At 46.5% G+C, this 23,617-nt stretch overlaps 1 protein-coding gene across 7 annotated transcripts in view; it reads right to left on the minus strand.

Moving 5' to 3' along the window:
* Window positions 1-23,617, minus strand: part of Aopep (aminopeptidase O (putative)) — a 267,788-nt gene that overhangs the window by 125,557 nt on the left and 118,614 nt on the right. For all 7 annotated transcript variants that reach the window (XR_012910341.1, XR_012910343.1, XR_012910342.1 and 4 more), the window contains exon 6: window positions 2,103-2,292. Coding sequence is in view for 2 of the 7 variants with exons in the window: in XM_075969380.1 (XP_075825495.1) it covers window positions 2,103-2,292 (190 nt within the window). In the remaining 5 variants the exon portion in view is untranslated. The remainder of the gene's footprint in view (window positions 1-2,102; window positions 2,293-23,617) is intronic.

Below are 23,617 nucleotides of genomic sequence, written 5' to 3' on the forward strand. Positions count from 1 at the left end.
ACCCCACCTCTGGATGTGCATAGGACTACAGTACCCACTTGCCCTCTGCTTCAGCCTTTCTTTCTCTCCTTCCACTGAGTGCTTCTCTTACCCTCCACCTTCTGGCCCCACAGGATGAACGCAGAAAGGACATGGAAGGTACACAGGCAGTGGAGAGATTCAGCCCAGCCTGCTTCTCTTACTTGGTAGGGACATGCTCACACAGAGCTGGGATCTGAATACAGGCAGGACACATGGTAAAAGAAGAGTCTGCTCTTTCAAAATGAAGTTAGAGACACTACAGGATGGTTGAAATGAACTTGGGAGTTGCCAGTCTGCGCGTCTTAAGAGGGGAACAAGCCAGGAAAGAGATGAAGACAGGGCATACTAATATTCACCCCTGCAAAATGCCAACGGGTGCAGAGTGGAATAAGCAAGCATACTGTTCACACCGCTTCCATGTGTCTAAGATGTGTTAAGATCACTTACACATCATACCATCCACTTTGTGAACTTGAGTCTCCTAGGCCCATTCCCCAAGAGGGGAGCAAGGTCTAAGGAAGGAAGCTCTAGAACTTGCTTATGCTCAGAAAGCTAGTGAGCAAGGACAGGGCTCACCACCTGGACTCAGAACCTAGTTTCTTCTCCAATCAACTGCGTAGCTTCTCTGAAGCAGGACGAGTGAGACACAGCCCCACTGTGTGGTGACATTGCTTCTGTAGTGAGAATAAGAAAAACACACAGCAGAAAGCAACAGGATTTCAAAGTCCAGGAAAGCTGAGCTGGGGAATTTGAGGTGTGACTCAGTTTGGGTTTCAGAGATAGGAACTCAAGCTGAACACTGAAACACAAAGAATTCACCAGGCAGAATGTTTCTGAACAAAATCAAACAGTATGAAGAAATTTGGGAGTTTTAGAAAACGCCACGAAAGCAAAGGTGGGTACCATGTAGAAAAGAGTGACCCTGAGGTTAGGGAGTAGAGAGAAAGTAGGAAACAGCTCAGAAGTCTCATGCTCAGGAGACCGGTGGTCAAGGCTCGGGTGGAGGCAGTGAGATGTTGCTTGATCAGAGCTTTTCACCTAGAGGTCGAACCCTGGTGTGTAGGCTAAGCAGAGGCATGACTACCAATACATTCTCAGCTCGTGATAAGCAGAGGCATGGCCAATGGGCTACATTCTCAGCCTCTGATTGTTTGCTTTATGACAGGGTGTTCCCTCAAGCTGTGGCCAGTCTGCAGCTCACTGCATTGCCCAGGGTGGCCTGAGAGCTCTTGTTCCAGCCCCCACATGCTGGGAACACAAGTGTGGGCCACCACGCCTGGTTTACAACATCTTTTCTGAACTAGTGAGTTCCCAACTAGAAAGACTGAGTTCCTAAAATATTTGTCCCAGCCACGATGAACCTCCCTGTAAACATGACAACTGACTGTAGCAGAGTAGTGGATGCCAGTGGGTCACGTTACCTAATCCACAGCACTAAATGCCGTGTCCTTCATCCAGAGAACTCCACTCTTTTTTAGGGAAGGAGGTTGAGGCTGAGTCTTGTTATCTAGAACTGACTGCACTGGCCTCCAACTCCTGCCCATCTTCCTCTCTCGGCCTCGCAAGTGCTGGGTTCCAGGTGTGAGTCACACCCAGTGCTGATTAATATTTAAGTCTGGTTATTTAAAAAGCCCGCAGCAAGGGAGGAGAACTCACACAAATTCAAGTTGAGTCTGGTCTACACAGTAAGCTCCAGGCCAACTAGAGCTACAGAAAGACCCTGTCTCAAGACAAACAAAACATCCGCAGCTAAAGTTCCCATGACCATAACACATGGCTATTATGCAATGCAGGAATCTGAGCTTCATCCCTCTTCTCAGATGTGTCCTGAACGGGGCTTCTCTAACCCCCTGGCCAAATAGTCCCCGTCACGCTGTGTGTGGCTCTCGGTGTACTTGTCACATTGCTGTTTCTTTTGTTCATCTGCTCCCTCAGTGTCTAAGCTGCGTGGCTGAGAGAGCAGTTTTTTCACAGTCATTATCCAGCAAACATGGTGCCTAACACACACAGATGTGACCGTGGAATGAATGGGTGACAGAAGGCAGAACTTGGTTCAAGGTAGGGAAATCCTCTGGACCCACCTGCTGTGCTTCGGCCCAAAACACATCTTCCAGGTGAGTGGCGAACCCTTCGCTGAGCCACTCCTCTGTCCAGTCTCGGGCCCCGATGGCTAGGCCAAACCAGGCATGAGCAATTTCATGGCAGAGACGGGTCCCACAGAGATGGCTCACGCCTGTTAAGGTGCTCTGAGAGAGGAAGATGATGTGTGGGCTGCAGATAATGGGAGAGAAAAAACGGGGAATCCTGTTAGCACCTGTCCTCGTGGCTGCTCAGCGGGGCAGCTTTCGTAGCCCACAGAGTCTGTTATTACGGCGTGCGTGCCAGATCATGATGGACAGATGCGGCCGCCGTGCTTTTCGACCTAAATCGAGTGGCGGTTTATGTTACTGGCAGCTGTTCAAGCTGCTGAGTTTCTGCCAGCAGTTGTCTTCGTCATCAGGCTGCTATTACCTGTAATAAGTAACCTGCGCTAAGTTTTATACTGAGAAAATCACAAGGCAATGGAAACATTTACTCTGAAATCTGGACTGTAAAAGAAGAACAGGTGTGAGAATGTGAAGTCTGTGCTGTCAGGAGCGTGATCAAAGAAGACTGCCCAGCCAAAAACCCCGCAGCTCTCACAGGCACATCAGGAAGTCATGCGGAAGGCCAGGAGAAGCCAGAAAGAATAGAACCCCAAATCTTCCATTTCACACTGGAGCTGACTGTGTTAAGAACCAAACAGGTGCCCTGGGTGGGGAGACTCCTGAGGAGAAAGAGCCTATGTCTACAAAACAAAGACTCTCCATGTGAGCCACAGGCCCTTACAGACTCAGGTGACAAGAGACTCCTGCTGAGAGAGGAAGAGGGGCACTAACCCTCCCAGGGGTGCACATGGCCCCAGGGCCGGCACCAGATGGGGAGTCATCTAATCTCATTTTCCATAGCTTCTTCTGCAACTCCAAATACCACGATTAAAACTGCATGGATGGAAAGGGAGGAAGTGGGTTTCATGAAGGAGGGAGAAACAGAATCCTTGCTTTGCTTCCACCTTCTGCACTTAGAACGAACTCATTTATGTTCTTCCTGACGAAGAATTTGTTCTTTAAAAACAAATCCATGAATTAAAACAAGTGAGTTGTGAGAACTTTCACAGTGAGGAACTATACACACCAGTTCCTTCCTTCAAATGCCATTTGTTTGCCATCATGTCAGCTCTGCACAAGCCAAGACGGTGGCGTGCAGATTCTGGTCCACCCCCGCAGCCACCATTAGAGAAAAACCCCACCTATACTTCCCTTGCACAATATCACCCATTCAGCTCAGAGAACTAAATTGCAATCGCGGGAGTCAGGACTGCCAAAATAGACAGCTTTCATGTGAAGTAATAACAGGGCAGGCACGCAAATGAAAAAGCATCTGCCAGGCTTTCCGGAAAGCCCACAGAAACCCCACATATTAAAAGCAGAATTGAGGCACTGAGGACAAAGGGGTGCGGTGCAACAGGCACCAAGAGTTGAGCAGATTAGCAGCTCAGACAAAAATGTAAGAAGGAAGGCAGGGAGGGGACCTCCAGGCACAGCAGCCAGCCTCCACTTTACCTTACCAAGAAAGAAAAATGGCACAACCTGGCATTCTCAAATGAATGACCCTTAACTCTGCCAAGTGTGATGCTACAGGAAAAGCCACAGAAATGCAAGAGTAAATAACATTCCAGACATACTGCTGGCAGCAGTGCGGCCTTTAGCTAAAACAAAACAGAGCAACTCCAGACTGTGTGAGCAGCTCAAAGATGAGCCTGCCTGGAAAGCATCCAGTAGCCAGAGTGACAGCCATGGCCATGCGGGCAGACACTAGGCAGCTGACCCTGGCTCAAACCAGAAATGCTCCAAGGGGGATGAGTGAACCAGAAGGAGGGCTGCCCTGTCGGGGTGCAGGGCTTTGTGCCTCTGCAGACCCAGTCAAGGTGCATTTGAATGGCTAGTCCAGAAGAAGAAGAGCCTGATCCCTGAGTGACTTATGGCGAGGGAGCCTCATCCTCCAACCTTCAGTTTTTCCCCTTTGAACAATCATCTCCACCAGACTTCCCTCCCCACCCTTCTGAAATTGGGGAGCATCTCCAAGGCCTGTGTACCTCTGAGATGGGCTTGGGGGTAGATCTAGAGGAATCCAAAATAAGTTCCCATTTCCTATCCCCCAACTCTTTCTTCCCAGTCAACAGTAAACAATTTCCTATTATTCTCAGGAAGAAGGAAGTGTAACATCCTCTGACAGACTGGAGGAATCAGAAGGAAGGGTGTCTTAAGTGCTATAATGTCTGTTATCACCAGAGGCCTCTCCCTGGAAAAAATGTCCACATGGGTTCCTGATTCTCAAATTTCCAGGGGCTACCTGCGCCCTGTGCAAGTTTCACCTATGAGGCCAGTGGTTCTCAGCCTTCCTAATGCTGTGGCCCTTTAAAACAGTTCCTCATTTTATGGTGACCCCCAACCATAACATTATTTTTGTTGCTGCTTCATAACTAATCTGCCTCTGTTATGAATCGTGATATAAATATCTATGTTTTCTGATGGTCTTAGGTGACCCCTGTGAAAAAGTCATTCAACACCTAACAGGTACCCGACCACAGGTTGAGAAGTGCCATAATAGGCTCTCTTCCTAAGTAGGAAGAGAGCCTTTTTCTTAACACTAAATTAAAAACTCAGGGTGGGGTTGGAGAACCTTTCTCGAGGGTGTTAAAACAAACTTGGACATACAGGATGGCCAGAACATTCCTTCCATGAAAAGCTCCTCCCTTCTTCCGAGATGGTAAATGTCGGAATTTCTCAGGTAAGTAGACATTTTAGACATCTGCTTTCCGCAGTAGGTAGTAAAGGGAACAACACACCTCAGCTCACTTTGGAGATTAGCAGGCTTATCAGCACGGATGGCACCCCACAACAGAGGAGCTTTCGGAATGTCTAGGCACCGAAGTGTGCAAGGCCCACTCCCACATGCACAGCAGAGTCCTGAATTCTTAGCTCCTCAGCTGGCTCAGGCTTTACAAAGCTCCTGGAAAACAGGGCTGCTTTCTTAGGCCCTGGAAGAGAGGTTAACAGTCTCTACAAATGCTGATTTACCATCAGGATACAGGGAGGACAATCGCTAACGTCTTCACATTAAAAACAAAGTTGTTTTTTTCTTTTTGTTTTAAACCATAAGTCTCCCTCTTGAATTGTCTGCCACACTTTCTCGGCTGCACATGGGGCAGGTGGGGGTGGGGTGGAGGTGGTAGAGATGGACAGGCAGGCCTGGGATGCTCAAAGCCTCAGCAAATCTGTGTCTGTCAGCCTTCCCAGGAGACCCAGCATTGTAGAGGTCACTCCTCCACAAAGTCCAAGTGCTCTAGATGCTGATGCTTGTGCCACACACTAAACGTAAAGTCTCTTAGACTGCCTCTTCATAGGACCTACCCAGCCAGATTAGAATGTTGTGTCCATGGGGCTGAAGAGACGCTCAGCAGTTAAGAGCACTGGCTGCAGAGACCCAGGTTCAGTTCCCAGCAACCACATGGCAATTCACACCTGTCTGGAACTTCAATTCCAGGGCTTCTGACAACCTCATACAGACATACATGCAGGCAAAATACCAATAAATGTAAAAATTAAAATAAAAAAAGAATGTTGTGTCTATTAATTTAAACTCTTCTTCTAGCAGAGAAGGAAGGAGAGCCTTTGAGAATCCCAGGAGCTGCTCCCTTCCTGCAGGAGGAATTCAATTTGGAGAGGAAATGGAGGATTTCATCAGATCTTAAGCAGGAGCTGGTGTTTGATTTATTTCTGCTTTTTTCCAGGGAGGCCTGACCAGCAGGCCCATCTTGCTGCTTAGGGAGAGAGAGAAAGCACTTAGCAGCTCAGGCCAGAAGCGGCAAGCCTCAGTAGCAGGTCTCAGCAGGCTGAGTGAGCAGATCCTGAGTCCTCAGGGGAGTGGGAGGTGGGAGGAGGGAGGGAGAAGTGGCCAAACGCACTTCTGCAGAGTCATGTAGACATATTTACCAAGCTGGAACTTCTTGTAGACTTTAACATTTTTCTAAATTTCAACAACAAATGAAACCCACCATCCATATGTCTGAGAGAAAGAACCTAGAAGAAGGAAAGGAGCTCTCCTCTTGCCAGGGTCCACTTGGATAGTTCCAAAGATCTTAGAGTCAATTGCAAAAAAGCAGTCTCCCCTTGTGTGGTTTAATAGCATGCTGACATGGTTTGGACAACTGAAATATACAGGCATAGGGGGCTGGAGGTAATCCCAAGAGGAGTCAGCCCCAACCTCTCAGGCTCACACCCTGCTTCCTCTTTCCGCCACAAGCTGCCAAGCAATGCCAGCTGACTCCAGCCAGTGCATTGACCACAGGCTCCTTCCCCTGGAGTCAAACCCTTCAGTTCCTCTTTGCTGGCTGTGGGCTAATGCAAGGCCACAGCTGATGGCCTAGAAGAGCTGGCAGAAGTTTCTCCCCTCTACCTCTGTGACTAGTCAACAGTGAATGGCCACATTCCATCTTCTTGAGACTCCCGGGAGTGGATGAGCCTGAAGAGCGGTGTGTGCAGAAGATCAGTTCTTAGACTGAGAGACATAGCTCGGAACAGCTAGGGGAAAGCTGCTACATCTAACCAGTGTTTCAGGAGACCTAAGTTGGTGCCTCAAACCCCCAGCTTTGCATGTGTGTGTGTTTGCATGCCATGCTGCATGTGTGAAGGTTGGAGGACAATTAACCAGCTTACAATGTCAAGTCCTCTCCTTCCACCATGTGGGGATAGGAGATTAAATTCAGGTTGGTAGGTCTGGCAGCAAGTGCTTTCACCTGCACCAGTAAAATTTTCTTTTAATAAGTAACAATATCTAATCATTCATTTATCTAGATGAGCGTTGGCTCAAACTGCCAATGTGACGAAGTTGGAGTAATTAAGGCCCACCCCAGGAATGAAAGCTTTATATTTTATCAACATTGTGTGTGTGCGCGCACACGCATGCAAGTGTGTGCGTGTATGTCAGAGATAAACACTGGGTGTTTCTCAGGAGCCTGAGGCTCATTAAACTCATTCTCCAGGCTCCAGGGACCCACCAGTCTCTGCCTCCCTAGCACTGAGATTACCCACATGGCTCCCCTGCTGGGCTTTCATGTGGTGATCAAACCAAAGCAGCTGTCTCCTCAACCCAGCATCCTTTCCTGCTCTCCTTTCTGAGGAAGCACACTGCTGGCATGTCCGCTTCACAGAGTGCTGCCTCGCTTGCTCTGGCCCCACCTTAGGAAAGATGTGCACTCTACAGATGAAGGAAAGGCACACAGAGCTCCTCCACCCAGACTCCTTGGGCTGAGCCAGGGCTGTTGGGCTCCTGCTTTTCTTTACAGCTCAAACCCCTGGCGTGATGACCTCAGATTTCTCAGGGTTCTGTCAGCAGAGTCATGAAAATGAAGCCACCATCCATGTCTTATGATCTCTGCTCCCTGTGGCTACATCACAGCCAGAACTGGCCTGATAAACTAAGCCTTCAGATCAGCAATATTTTAGCCTCTTCCCAGTAAGAAGAAAAGAAAGAGAGCAGAGTGGAGGGAGAGACACTTCTCCACAACTGACGCCCTGTGTTTGCTTTAAGGGGCTCCTTAGAGAAACAGGTGAGGTCAGTCTCTGGTATGCGACTCCAAAGGCCCCAGAAGGGTCACACACCTATTTTGGGGGTGGAGTGGGGTGGGGTGGAGCAATCATAAACTAAACGTGCTAGAGAAGCCAATATAGCAAAATGAGGGTACTGGGTAAACGGAGGACCAGGAATGAGGAAATGGAGGAGCAAGAAACAAATTGGGGGCAGTAAGAGGGGATGAGGAAGCAGATAATGAGAATAAGAAATTAAACAGGACAAAACAGGATGTGGAGGAGGAGAAGAACGTGGCAGGCGGCAGGAGCAGACAACAAGGGCCAGTCTACTAAGAAGGAGAGGGGAAAGCAGAGGAGAGGAGGCTGCCCCTGAAACATAACGAGCCAGGCAGGTGTAGTGGCTGTGATGATGGTGGTCGGCGTATCCTACTTAGTGTCTCTGCTTCTGAGATAACACACTGGTCAAAGCTGAGGAAGGTTTATTTCAGCTTATCCTTCTACGTCATGGTCTATCATGAAGACGCCGAGACAGGAACCTGGAGGTGGGGATTGAAGCAGAGACCACAGAAGAGCGTTGCTTACACTGGCTCACCTTGCCTTTCCTACCACAGCCCAGGGATGTCCCTGCTCAGGGTGGACTGGTCCACCTAGATCAATTAACAATCGATAAAATGCCTGACGGACAAGCCCAAAGGCCAATCTGAGGGAGGCAGTTCCTTAGCTGACAGTCCCTCTTCCTGGGTGTGCTCGGCTTGTGTGAAGTTGACAAAAACTAACCAGCACACCACTTGATGGTTCTGTTCTTCTAGAGAATTCTGATTAACTAAAACAGTGGCACACACCTCAAATCCCAGATGCTGTGGGAGGAGGACCATCTCAACAAAAGGAATCCCAATCAAACCAAACAAAGAAAAAAAAAACCCATTAGGCTAAGGTATCAGAGCTCCAAGCTCACAATCTTAGGTTTGACATGTAAATTATCTTGGGCAGTCACTTGGCCATGAAAGGCCCACACCTTGGTCCCACCAGGGGTTGTGTGGTGCTTATGGAAGATGGGGACAGGCTCTAAAGCGAGCGCAGATGACAGAAGAGGAGTATGGGAAGGGACAGGGCCTTGGAGGTGAGCCGAGCCAGTGCTGCAGGGATTGGTGGGATGGCAGCACTTGGTTTCTGTCCCACCAAACTAATATACACGGAGAGACCATGGCCTAGGTTTACCCTCAGGCTAACTACCCAAGCACAGTTAAGGCTCAGCTGTGGGCGCTGGCTACACCTTACCGACACCCCCTGCCTTGAGAAGTGGACAATGAACATTTTTGCTCTTCTAAACTCAACAAAACTGGACATGAGGATTTTGTGTTTTAAAGAATCAAGGCAAATTCAAATTCAAGATCTGACTTTCCCAGCTTCTTTTCCTACTCTGCATATGACAGGACATCATGAACTAATTGCCCTAGGGGTGTTTCTTCTTCTTTTTTTCTTCTTTCTACTCTGTTTCTGGGATTTCAGAGACACACCCCGCACACCGTATAAGCAAACATTGACTGTATGGTGATGTATGTCTTGAATTGTCTTTAATCACACTGGTGCTGAGTGAAGGCTAGATGCTTTCTGCAGGGTCCAATCATCACCTGCTGCAGCACACACGTGACAAAGCATGATTCTCCCTACTCCCTCACCTCTCAACCAGAGCAAGGATGTTTGTTCCCACAGAGCTGATCAGATAAGCCTCTGCCACGACACAGGACATGCCTTAATTTAATATGATGATGCATTTTGCTTTGTCCCAAAAGGGCAAGACAATGGTAGACCCAGAACTGAATTACGGAATATACTATATACTAGAGTCTGTCATTTGTGGTTCTGCGGAAGCCTGAAAACGGCTGCACAAAGAGACAAGTCTGGACAGCCAGCCTCCAATCACCTTCACCAACAACAGCTTCATTATGGTTCCTTTGAAATTCACTCACTGGATCCACGAGTCAGGCAGGCCTTCCTGTGATCCTAATCTAGGAACCATGGGGATTTCCCCCAAGGACGCAGACTCAGTAGATTCCGAGAATCTGAGGACCCCAGATTCAGGGTGAATGCACCTAGGTGCCCTGTGGGGCTGACACAGGCATGTCTGAAGCAGAAAGGTTAGTCTGCATAGCAAGAGGACTACACACTGAAACTGATAGAGAGTCCTGGGCGCGAGACGCTGGGGTAAAAAGGAAGTTCAAGTTTCCCTTTGCCAGAGTCACACTGTCAGGAAGCAGGAAGCTCCTGGGGAGGAGGAGGCATGACAGTCAGCTCTGTAATTTGGCAGAAATAGGATGAAGGAAGAATATGCTCTAAATTCCCTTGACAGCTGAGATTGGCGGCAGTGTTGGTGGTGGTGCTGGTGGAGGAGGAGATGGTCACTGATGGAAGATGGTGCTTTCACAAGAATGTCTCACCTGATTTACACATCACACAGTGCACACTCAGAGATCCCTCATAGTCCCTGCTTGATACACATACTTTTAATGTATCAATTAAAAATGAAGTTAAAGAAGAAATAGAGAAATGAGAAGCACTCCTTATACTCACCTCTTCACTGCAAGTGGAGACCCAAGTCTCTTGGAGGTCAGTCCTCCGGCACCAGTTTAGACTTGCTGCCTCATCTTTTGTGGGCACTTGGGTTGGCTTCTTGGTTTTCATGGCAAGTCCTACCACCTTAGTTTATAAACCATGAAAAGACCTGGCAAATTCTGCTTCATAGACAGGGCAAAGACAGCCTAGACTGGGTCAGTCACTATAAGTTGCAAATTTCTGAGGATGGAATTAATTAGGCTTATTGTGTTTCTGAAATCCAAACACAGCTTCAGTGATTACTAGCCACTAATGGCTTCTAATGAAGGCAGAGCTTGTTAGCTAAGCAAACAACTGACATGTTTGTTTAAAGTACAAACAGAAAAAAATTCATGAATTAAGTAAATGAATCCACTGATTGTTCTCTGCCCTTATAAAGAACCATTCATCTGCCATAGTGCACATCACCACCTTTGTTAAAAGGATTAGCCTGCTGGAGTTATCCTTATCGGCCCAGACATCGCAGCGTGCGGAGTAATGGCTCTTGATGTTGGAAAGGATCATCTGCATCAAGGAGGCTGCTGGGGATGAGGGATCACCTGGCTGTTGGGGGATTCACACATCAGCGAGCTCTAAGAACAGTAGCCAAGCCTCCTGCCTTCAGACAGCAACTCCACAGACAGACCAAACACAGCTCAAGGAGACCAGGGGACAAGATACCCATTGCTTTCCAGGGTGGTCCTGGAGAGTAAGGGGCAGATGGTCATTCTCAAAGCTTCAACTTAACAGAATGCCTTTTAAAAGGCAATAAACCTTCCCAGAAACAAAATAAACACAATTTTTTTCCTCAGAACCTCGTGCTTCTAGCTGACCTTTTCCCTTACAAGCTCCGTATTTTTTTCCCATTCTCCCCCAAAGAAGTGCATGTGTTGCATGAGGTGCCAGCTGGAGTTAATTTCTCTGAATGGCTCCCTTGATTCTCCCCCTTTGGGCATGCTTACCATGGCCAAATAGAATCCCTTCCTTCTGAACAATTCCTCCTCCCATGTCCCCAGTTCCAGGTAGTGAGATCCCCAGCTGTAAACAACAGAAGACAGACCGAGACTGCCATACAGCACAGGATGTCTCCTTCGTAGAAGGGGGACTAACCTGAACTCCAGGCCTTTCTACTTTCCCTTCTCCTTTGCATGCGCGGTCCCATGTCAGGCACCACAACTTCCGCCATCATTTTTATGTTCAACATGGAAGCAGTGTTGGTCTTTCCAAGACACCATGCCTTCCCTAGGAAGCCCACAGTCATTTTCTGGTAACTGAAGCACACTTTTATTGTTATCTAGTTGTGAGGCAGCATAGAAAAGACCATCATAGGCATTTTGATTCTGAATCAGCAGGGTACATGGAATCCTACAGGGTTGGCTATAGGAGCCTAGTGGAGCCTCTGTCTCATAGCCACCCATTTCTTACAGTGAATAATGAAGTCTGCTCTTAAAACAAGAAAGCTTCAGAAAGAGATGGTCCACTAACAGGTGAATAGAAGTGAGATTAGAGAGAGGGTAGCTTACCCCACAGCCCGGACCATCTAATTCAGTGGACTCAACTCAGGACCTGTTCTAGACGCACACACACTTGCACGGGCGTGTACACACACACACACACACACACACACACCTGCTTGCACACACAGGCACACTCTCTGAATCTCTTGGACTGATTTTGCTTTGCCATAGAATCACAACTGTTTTGCAGGTACTTGGTGCCCTCCGGATTTGAGACAGCGCTAATGCTCTCATCCAGCCCTGTTTCATTTCCTTTCAGACAGTAAAAACATGCAGCGGTAACACACCCTCTCCATCCTGGCCAGCTGCAAAACTACATTACAACTGAAATGACATCATTCAGCTGCGACCCGGAGCCCGTGGGTGCTCTGAGAAACCTGGGTGAGGTAGGGAGAGCATGGGTAGAGAGATCACTAAGCGCTCAATCTCACTCTTCCTGTTAGCAATGGTTTTCCTGCCACGATGTTTCAATGAAACAGTGGCAGCTACATCGTCTGCCCAACCTCTCTTATCTCTGAGACCAACCACACTGGCCAGGGATGTTCTGCTTCCAAACAGAGACAGCGAGAAGGAACAATGGAAAGCTCATTCCAGGTCACTAAGGGGTGGGAGATCAGCAGCCAGGGCCCAAGTAGTGGCTACAGAGCATGGTAGACCATCCCTCCTATCTGTGCCAGTTATCGCTAATGGGACTACATGGAATTCATGAAAACAGACACACACAGCCAACAGCAACTGTAACAACTGAAAATAACACCCAGTACCAAAGGCCCCTGGTGTTGTGACATGATGCCTGTAGGAAAACCATCTTATTAAGCATGCACGACAACCATGATAAGACCCGGTCTCGTATATGTGTGCGTATGTATGGAAGCTTACATGGAGGTCAGAGGTCAAGATTTGATGTCTTCTACAATCTCTTTCCGCTTTATTTTTTGAGACAGAGTCTCTCACTGAACCTGGACTCACCGATTTGGCTAGACTGGCTGGACATGGAAAGCCAGGCATCTTCTCCCAGCCCCACTTCCCTGGTGGGACAAGAGGCACATGCCCATGCCTAGTTTTTACTGGGTGCTGCGGATCACGGGTTCATCCTAACAGACCTCTTTCCCCTACAGACCCTCATCTGCAAGAATGTCCATGCACTCCCAGCAGCATGGCACAGGTGCTGTTACACAGCAGCATCTAGAAGCACAGAGACAAGAGCCAGGCAGTGCTGCTTTTCTGTCCTCAGAGAGCTGCACTGACGCCAGTGCCCCTCTGTCCTCTGCCTGGCCAACGGGAAGCCGGTGCTTCGGGGTTAAGCATGTGTTTCATTCAAAGATGGAAAACAGGAGCAGCCAGCGTAGTGTACTGTCAAGAAGAAAACTGCTCCAGGGAAGAGCTGTTAACTCGGGGCAGTGACAGAGACTCCAGGTCAAAGGTACCCAGCAGGCAGATGCTCTCGGGGTAACAGGCAGGCACATCAGGGCACAGATGAGTTAGCATCAATGCAGGGAGGGAGTGGGATCTTCTGAGATTCCCACATACCTACCTGGAAGGGGCTTTCTGAAGCCCAGCTACTTTCCACTCTCACTAGGAAAACAAAGGCCCAGGGAGCCAGCTTCCTACCTACTCCAGGATGGCAGCAGCCTATATCTGAGTCACAGCTAAGCCCAGTCAACCCTCAGGCTGCAAAACATCTAACTCCATTTTAGAAAACAGCCACAACAGAGCCAACCAACAGACTCTGCCTGAATCGCATGCAGACAGAAGCTTATGGAGTCTCGGGGCAGAAAATGGGCCTGACGCCTCTAGAGCCATACCACAGATACCCGAGACAAGGCCACACCCTGCCATAGAAGTCAGAATACTAAGGCTTGGTAAGACCTGGACTTTCTTCTGCTGGTAAGGTTGCTCTTAAGGGAACTTTTTATTTGTGGTCACTGGTTTAACGTGAAAGGAAAACAGAACAGGCATGACGAGGACGGCGTCTACCACGTTCCCACAATGCCGACACTGTTCTGGAACAATGACAGGCCACTCTCTTGTTTCTCATTCATGTACTCTAAGGTTCTAAAAAGTCACCTTTAGGCTAAAACATCTGCGGGGGCGGGCTGGCATGAAGAAACACTGGGTAAGGCTGGAGCGGTAACATGGATAACCTTAACTACAGCGTGTTTGCTTCTGCAAATGCTGTAATGTACGAAATAAAATATTAATAGCAATTACCTCAGTTTTTCTGAGAACAGACCTGAGTCACAACTCTATGTGGCATGGTTTCCACTCACGTGCCTCACCGAGTGAGTGCTATTCATGTCATTAGACCCTGGGAGGCTCCGAGCAGGCAAGACCAGACTGATTATGTGTTTTTAGACCATAATGTCATGGAGTAAGTTGCTTATTTTGGCAACTTAGGTCATTTCTCCAAATTTACTGCCTACTTTGCGTTGAAGACTAATCCACTAAAAACGTATGAGGAGAGATGGCAGAAGTATTTTAAACAGAGACAGGAAAAGGTTAGGGCAAGATTAATATCTCCACTTAGTAACAGCTAACTTGGCGACCACTCGACGGAACCCCGACACTGAAAGCACCCAAAGAGCCAAATGTTTGTGTAAATAAATGCATTTCCATACCTGGAGCACGTGTGCTGCAACTGTGCTTTTAAACTTCAGGTGGGTAACAAGCTTAGCTTGTTGGGGACTTCCAACAGTCTGGCTTTCTCTTCCTGCCTCTGTTGGCCTCTGTCTTCTCAGAAAGCTCTGAGCTCTCCATGGCCTCAAACCCACTGAGCTGTTCTGTATGTAAGGATTTTTAGCTGAGCTAAAGGAAAGTTAAGCATCCACTGCAGAGCCTGGGCGCACGGTGCCTCCCCCCGCCCCCACTCTTGTTTTCTCTTGATAACTGTTTTCAAATCAGTATTTAGCACTGATCCTTCAAATCTCTGTGTGATAGTGTAAAGTGAGTATTCCATATGTACTAGCCAGAGGCCCAGAAGGGAGCATGCTAACTTGAACCAGCAGGATACAATTCTGGAATGGTCAGAGGCTGGATCAAATCTCTCTCTGCCACAGCTTAGCATTGGAGCTCTGGGCAAAAAGACTCCTTTTGGTGGCCAGCCACACTAAGGTGTGTCTGTCAAATCCATGTAATAAAATTTAGTGTGGCTGGGGAGATGGTGGTGGACTGTAACCCACCCACAGGCAAATGACGTCAGAAACTCTAGAAGGGAACACTGGGCTTCTCTGTTCTCCACAAACTTACGCTGTGTTAAGCAACTTGAGAAGGAAGCAGACTTTCCACTAAGAAATCACCACTTTGGCAGTCATCAGAGACAGCCTGGTGTCTTACGCTTCCGCCAGCAGGAAAAGTGGAGAAAATTATTTCCACAAATTAAGATGGAAGAAACTCAAAGTTCAGAGAATCTTGGAGCTAAAAGGAACTTGGGGGTCCCAAACTGATGCTCAAAGCAAACTGAGACAAACAGCTGCCCCTAGCTTTCCTGGGCACCCACCTTATCTCTACAAAGTTAACTACTTGCCCCTTGATTGATGACTCAGAGGAGACAGTGCCCAGCTCCCAGTCTGCAGGGGAGCATCCAAAGAACAATGACCTTGCTTGTGAGGTAGCTCAGTGCAAGCTGGAGTGTGTGTGCATGTGTGTGCATGTGTGTGTCTGTGTACAGGTGCATGTATAAGCTGTACAAAATTGGGCCTCCTTTGTCTTTTCTACAAAAAGCAAGCAGAACATATGAATAGCTTGTTTTTATTGGGGTCTGAGGCTGAACAACACTCTCTGCATGATGTGGGATTCCCCTCTATATGCTGTGAATATCACTGGTTAATAAAGGAACTGCTTTGGACCTATAGTAGAGCTATAGGTGAACAGAGCTAGGTGGGAAAAACTAAATGGAATTCTGGGAGAAAGAAGGGCAGAGTCAGAGAGAGACACCAGAACTTTAGCCAGTAAGCCACAGCCATGTAGCAATACACAGGTTAATCGAAATGGGCTAAATTAATATGTAAAAGTTAGCCAATAAGAAGCTAGAGCTAATGAGCTAAGCAGCGATTTAAATAAAATGGTTTCTGTGTGATTATTTTGGTTCTGGGCAGCCAGGACAAACAAGCTGCCTCCTTAGAACATCTGCACCTGTGCCAAGGCCAACCACGAGATCTGTCAGGTCTTTGGTTTCTCCTTTAACAAAGGACCCAGAGGGACATTTGAGAGACAGACACTCATATTCTCTCTCTCTCTCTCTCTCTCTCTCTCTCTCTCTCTCTCTCTCACACCACCCCACACCACCCCACACCTGGTTTCACATCTTTTTCTGGTGAGATAATGCTCCTGTGATGTCATTTACAAAGCTGCCTGTAGGAAATTAACTTTCCAATGGCAAAAGGGTAATCCTTCAATTAATAAAGTAAATAGTGGTAACTTTCAATCTCTAAAGGACCTTTATACACATCTTTTCTGTGTCATCAAACTTCAAAAGCTTTGTGAGAGCTGCATTGTGCTTTCCCTTTGGCCGAGCCTCCCCATTTCCCCTAAGCCCCTATTGTAGAGGTTTAGGAAGAGGACAAGCAAGGTAGCACCTAGTAGAGGCCATTTCTTCCCTCTAATACCATGGGTAACGTTGGAGAAAAGCCCATCCCTATGCATATTCTGGGACTAAGAGTTGGACAATTAGGGCAGAGGGTGGACAGTGACACTAAACCATCATTCTTCCTGGAAATATTTGCTGGCGGCCTCCTAAGTGTCAGGCCTGTGTTAGGGACACAGGTTATACAGCAAAGAGAAAGGACGTGGATTCTGGTCTGGAGACCATAGGCTAGAAGGGGAGATACTCAATAGTAAATTTTCTTGCTTATTAAGTGACCCATCGTTTACCTCAGTTCCTGGTTTCTCATAGCGCAAATTCCAGGCTGCCTTGGGACTTCCACCTCCTTCAGTATTCTCTCCTGCTCCCTCCTGTCCTCAGCACCCCACACCCTTCCCCCTCCCTGCAACGATGACAGGGGTGACGGATGGCTCCTCACAGTGTCTGACTGCTTCAGTCTAAGTGTTGGCAGTTGTTAGTGATGGGTGTTATTATCTGATTGCTGATAGATCATTATTTATAGTTTTCCACCAAGGTTCTCACTGCAGTCCTGTATGTGTGTGTGCGTGTGTGCATGTGTTTCCACCACGGTTCTCATTGCAGTCCTGTATGTATGTGTGCCTGTGTGCATGTGTTTCCCAGAATAGGTTTGATGGTCCATATTTTGATATTTAGGGTGAAGGTTGAAGCAAGCAGCTTTCTGAGAAGGGCTCAGTGCCATGCACAGGGAAAAGGACATGTGAATAACAATCTGCCCTTCCAAATCTAACCACAGAAAAGACGACAGAAAACAGGAATTCCCACTGTTTGGATTAAACCCACACTTATTTTTTCTCTTCTGTATGCACTCCACCTCTCCTCCTAGAGATCTGGCGGTGTTAGTCAGTAAGGCAATTCCCACAAAACTGACTTACAGTATTTTGTGATCACTTGTCTTATATTATATGCATACACAGCAAAAAGAAACACAAGTTTAAACTACTAAAAAAGTACTCATTGCCCTCCATCAGCGGAGACGACTACAGCCAGAAACAGAGCGGAATCTAGTGTACAAAAGCGTGCAGAGCAGCGGAGAGGGTTTCCATGATTTGCTTTATTCTGCAGTGACACAGCTACCCCTTGTAACACATCCATCAAGAAGATATCTATTGTGCTTTTGTGCAATGGACAAAGATGCTTTTATCAATTCTCAGAAGTCTGCAGGACACACCGTTCATGCTGTCAACTCCCCCTACGTCCTTTCAGCAAATAATGAAACCCGTCAGGGGCAAATGTCAACGTGCTAATTTGTTAAATTCAAAACAAAGCAACACTTGGGCAGGGCACTTCCCTTCATGTTCTATCAGCACTTCAACTCATGCTGAGTTTATAGCAACCCACACATCATGCAATATTAAACAGGGATGTGTCATGGTGACCAAAAGGGAGACAGTATCTCCCCACAGCTGCGCTAGCCAGGCAGCTGACACACATGCCAATCCTAACATCCAACTCTGTCTAGAGTCTGAGAAATTCTATGATCCTCATGCCTAGTAACAAAACTCAGAAGTTCAGATAAATGAGAAAAGAAACCAGAAACATACACAATTGAAATCTCTAAAGAGGACCCGAGAGCTTATCCAGTAAACACAACCAGAGCAAGCTTATTTGTGTATGTATATCTGTTTGGGGCATGCCAAGAAAACATTTCACTACTGAGCAGCACCCCCTAACTATAACACAATTTAGTATCAGGGGGTAGCTTCTCATGTAGGCCATGCTGACCTCAAACTCACTATGTAACTGAGGGTGACCTTTAATTCTTGATCTTCCTATCTCTGTCTTGAGTTCTAGAAGGCACATGTCACTGTGACTGACAGAAATGTAATTTTTAAAGGTGTGGAATACACAAACAATGGCACCTTTTTATTTACTTTTGCTTGTCTTAAGCAAGATCTCATATGGTTCGGGCTAGCTTCAAACTCCTGATCCTCCTGCAATGTGAAGAAGCCAGTTTGTGTTGGCAGTCTGCTGAGGGTCACTACTATATCAGTGCTACTGGAAGCTCAACCATCAGAAGGCTGTTGAAGTGTCACAGAATCTAGTTGCTGTGAGGGTCTTCTACCACCTTCTCTGAGCCATTAGACAGAGAAGGTAAATGACTCACAAAGTATATAGCTAAGCAAGCTGCCAGCTGGTGGCCAGCAGCAGCCTCCACCCACAGGCCCTAAGGCCAGAACCCCTCAAAGCAACACCTACATGGATCAATTGGCCCTTCTGAGCCCTCCTAGGTTAAGAATTAGGCACTACACTCAATTTTCCAGAGTTCACACAAATCTACATACTTAGTTGGAAAAGGCAAATTAAACAAAGCACCAAGCAGGGTGGGGTTTAGCATTTTGTAGCCCACTTTATGCCTCGTTTTCATCTTTTAATGACCACTCAGGTGGCAAAAGGACAAAAAAGTGAAAGCCAGCACTGGAAGGGAGAGCGTCCCTCCACCAGCGCAGATCCTTCTCCACGGCAACCACTGTGCAACAGTGCTTGTGACTCTTCCAGAATCTGGTGTCCAGGTCCGTGTGGACCACCACGCAGTGGGCATAGCTTCTTGTTCCTGTGGCTGACACTGTCTGAGAGCTTCCGCCACATTTGCTTTATTTTAGCCTTAGTAGAGGCTGCAGAGAGTTCCACGGATGCTGCCTTAGGATGCATCTGTATTGGTTCTACTCACAGACACCTCCCGAGAAGGTGGGCACTGGTGTTTCCAACAGTGCTGAGATGAACATTCTCCCCACCTTCATTTGGGTGGACAGCCTAACGGTGGACATGCTAAGAGCCAACGAGAGTATACACTGGAACTTTGTAAATACTGCCCAACTCCCCTCTCATGAAAAACAAGTCACAACAGCAGTTTTGGTTAACCAACTGCTTTACTCTGAGTTATATTGTATTTTTATTTGGTAGGGCATGCTTTTTAAAAGAGTTGGTTAGAATACTTGATAAAATAAAGCCATATATTTGCCATGTTTTATAAATAAATGTCACTTTTCCCCCATTTGGATCACAATGGTCAACACCAACAGTCAACTTGAGATCGAGAGCCACCTGGGAGATGGGCCTCGGGCATGGCTGTGGGGAACTGCATCGTGAGGCTGACTCAAGTGGGGAGACTGGTTCACTTGGGGGGCACCATTCTCTAGGCCAGGATGCTAGAGCTGAGCACAGCACTCCTCACTCCCTTCTCCCCGGCTATGGATGCACCGTACCAAGTGCCTCAATTTTCTGAAGCTGACAGCTCCTGGCTATGGAAGATGGCCACCTTGAATTGTGAGACAGAAACTCTTTCCCTATTAAGTTGCTTTACTCAAGAGTATTTTAACACAGTAACTGTTGCCGTTTCTTCTGAGTTCTACATCTAGAACAGCTTCAAGACTGCTGGATATACTCCAGTCAGGACTTGACCATAATTCTAAATTCTCTTTGGGTCCCATTAATGTTATCTATGCCCTCAATCAGCAGGAAGTAGCCTACAAAACTACACCCACATTCCCAAAAAGATAGATTATGGATGTTTGTCTTTGTTTAGTGTTGGTTACAAGTTGTTATGGATAATGGTCAGGAAAAAAGCTAAACAAAGGAGATTAGATTCAGGGTCGTGTTTTGAAAAGAAAAAGAGGGGAAAGTGCTGTGAGATGATGCTTTTGTGCACAGTAAAGGTTTCTCACATGTATTGGTTTAATAAAACGCTGATTGGCCAGTAGCCACACAGGAAGTAGAGGCAGGGTGACCAGACTAGGAGAATTCTGGGAAGAGGAAAGGCAGAGAGGTAGTCACCACCCAGATACAAAAGGAGCACGATGAGAATGTCTCACTGAGAAAAGGCACCAAGCCATCTGGCTAAACATTGACAAGAATTATGGGTTAATTTAAGTTGCAAGTGCTAGTTAATAATGAGTCTGAGCTAATAGGCTAAACAGTTTATGATTAATATAAGCCTCTGTGTGTTTCTTTGGGACTGGACGGCTGCAGGACCAGGAAAGACAGAAACTTCTGTCTATAACTAACAGGAAAAGAAAGCAGATGCTACAGTATACATTTATTTTTGAGATAGACCTCATGTTGTCTAAGCTGGCCTAGAGCCTCCTGTGCAGCCAAATATATCTTGAATTTCTGCCCTTACCAGAGCTCCTGAGTGTGGGATTATAGGCATGTACCATCATACCAAGCCCTATTTATGTGGTGTTGAGACCAAGGCAAGTTCTCTCTCTCTCTGCCAACTGGACTACAGCCCCAGCCAAATACAGAACTATTTTAAATAGAGATTATTGTTATTATTTTGAGATAGGGTCTTTCCATGAAGTCTTGGTTGGCCTGGAACTCCCTGTGTAAACCAGGCTTCCCTGGAACTCAGCAAGATCCTCCACTTCTGCCTCCCAAATGTTGGGACCGAAGGCTTGCATCAGCTCTTTTTTCCCCCTTGAGAAAGAACTTCATGTAGCTCAGCCCAGCCTTGAATACATTATATAGCTGGGATGACCTTAAATTCCTGATCTTTTGGTCTCAGACTCCAATATGTTAGAGTTACAGGCTTATGGCATCACAGCAGACTCAGCTCTTTTTAAGTCAGGATCTCACTGTGTGGCTCAGGCTGGTCTTCAACCCCGAAGCCACCTGTTCTAAACCAAGTGCTGAGATGATAAACATGTGCCACCAGCACTCAGTCTGAAGCTAAAATTCTTTTTATATAAACATGTTCATCATTTTTTCTCTTTGTATCATAAGGATTTTATCTGTAAAAAATTTATCATAGCCAGAGAATAAACGGATTTCTATTTTTTTTTTTAAAAAAAAAACCCTGCAATTTGATGGTGTTGTTGTTTTAAAATAAAGTCAATATCTCATTGGAATCTATTCTGGTAAAAGCATCTTAATATTGCATGTAGATAAATTCCAAACTGTTAACGGGTTGTTACAGTAATGTTGTTATCAGTCATCTTCCATCCAAAGGTGCTGCTCGGCTGCACAGGAGGCTCGAGGCCAGTTTAGACCATGAAAGATGCTATCTCAAAAATGAATATGGTGCTGAGTAGTTTATTTATTTTATTTGTTACTATGTGAAAATACTCTTGACAAAAGCAACTTATCAGGAGAAGAATTTATTCTGGGTCACAGTGCAAGGTGGCCATCTGCCATGACAGGGAGGGATCTGCATCAAGAGGGTGGAGGATTCGGTCACGTTGCTTCCACAGGCAGGGACAAGAGAGGAGAAATGCCCCTTTAGCTTACAAGTTCTAGATAATCTTTCTATGCCCCGTGGGCAGTGTTTATTTGTTTAATAAAGGATCTCTCGTATGAAATGCTGGTCATTCGTGTGTTCTTAGAGAACCAGTGACTTCAGCCAGACTGTCAGAGTGGTCTTCTGAAAGTTCAAAAAGTACTCGTCACATTCCCTGAGTTCCCTTCGCATCTGCTATTTGTGACTTGTCATGCCAATCTTCTGACTACATCAGCCAACACGATCTGTTTCACTGGCTGTGGCAAAAAACCAAGTCTCAAAAGTACTTACCAATCCTAGCTTTCTTTTTCATGCTTTCTAATAAATTTGTGTCAGCTTTGATCTTTATTTCTGAATTGTTTAGGCTGATTTTACTGTTTTCTGGACTCTTGAGGCATGCTCTTGGCCATGAAATTTTCATCAAGAAAAATTTTAGTAATATCTCACAGATTTGAGCCCTTTCAAAGGGTTTTCATTTATGTCATTTTCTAGACATTTTACATATTAAGTTTAATTTTTCTTTGACTCCAAAGTTAATACAGAGAGTGTTCTTTTGGAGGGGAAAGACAGTAGCTTTTCCGCTATCTTTATTTTCATATGTTAGACTTTTACTGCACTGTTTCTAAGGAATAAATTAATATTTTCAGACATGGCTAAAATTTACAAATTTCCTCCCTCCCTCGCCCTTCCCTCCCTCCCTGACCTCTCAGAGTTTCGCTATGTAGCATGGGTTGCCAACAAGTCACTAACTTAAGCTGTTTTCAAACTTGTGGCAATCCCTCTGCCTCATCCTGTTAACTATCAAGTCCTGAGCTACCATCCCCAGGTCATGAGCACTTTTTTTGAAACAGGAAATTAGACATGTTACATTTAAAAGCAGGGGTGGCATTGTCTTCCTGCTTGATGTCTACTCTACCTACTGTGTGCGGTAACTCCCGTCAGTGTCTAGAGGCTGAGCACCGCGAGAATGAGGATGAGGAGAGCGGCTGGTCTCCGGTGCACTTGTGTTTCAGAGGTTAACTGGCACTAGCTCTTCCTCTGCTAACACAAAACTGACAGACTACAGAGTCATTTGTTTCATGGGATTCAAGGCACAATGAACCATAGCATCCGTTAATAACTGACGGATTAAATGAGAATGTCCCCAATAGGCTCATGTATTTGAACACTTGGTCCCCAGCTGGTGGCACTGTTTGAAGAAGTATAGCCTTGCTGAAGGAAGCACATCGTTGGGGGTGGGTTTTGAGGGTTTATAGGCTTACCTCACTTCCTGTTCTGTCTCCCTCTTTCTGCTTCCCACATATAGATGAAAATTTAATTCATCTGCTTTCTGTTCTTGTCATATGTTGCCATGTTTTCCCCTGAATTATGGGTTATTCTTCTGGAACCATATGCCAAAATAAACCCTTTCTTCTTTAAGTTGCTTTTGGCCATGTTTTTTTTTTTTTTTTTTAATCACAGCCAAAAAAAAAAGTAACTGATGTACCAACCTAGACAATGTGTCTCTATTTCTCAGATGTCTCCTTTCCTGTTTTATGGCTCAAGTCCTAACCTACCCATGAAACCAGGCTTCTCTTTTGCCTGACTTCCCTCCTCTGCTCTGGTGATCCTTGTAGACAGACATTTCTGATTGCAACCTGAAGGGATGCAGAACAGTGTAAAGCCTGGGTATCTGTTGTCTTCTTGGTAAAACCAACACAGTTGAGACTCTGCTTTCTCTTCTGTCTTCTACTCAATACCTCCTCTAACAATAGGGAAAGGGCTAGAGGCAGCCCCACCTTGAAGACTAGTCACTCATTAGCTGCAGCTTAGTGTGGTGACCTCAATTTGAGGCTCCCTCTTCCCCTCCTTCTCTCCCTGTCCCTCCCTCCCTTCCTTACTCCCCCCATGCACTCACAGCCATTTCCAGCTGACTAGATGGTAATGGCAACAGCTGTTTACATAGACATCGGCACCTTTCAGATGTGGCTCTTACAGGCGCCTC

Source organism: Microtus pennsylvanicus, chromosome 4 (assembly GCF_037038515.1).
Source record: "Microtus pennsylvanicus isolate mMicPen1 chromosome 4, mMicPen1.hap1, whole genome shotgun sequence".
NCBI classification, from domain to species: Eukaryota; Metazoa; Chordata; class Mammalia; order Rodentia; family Cricetidae; genus Microtus; species Microtus pennsylvanicus.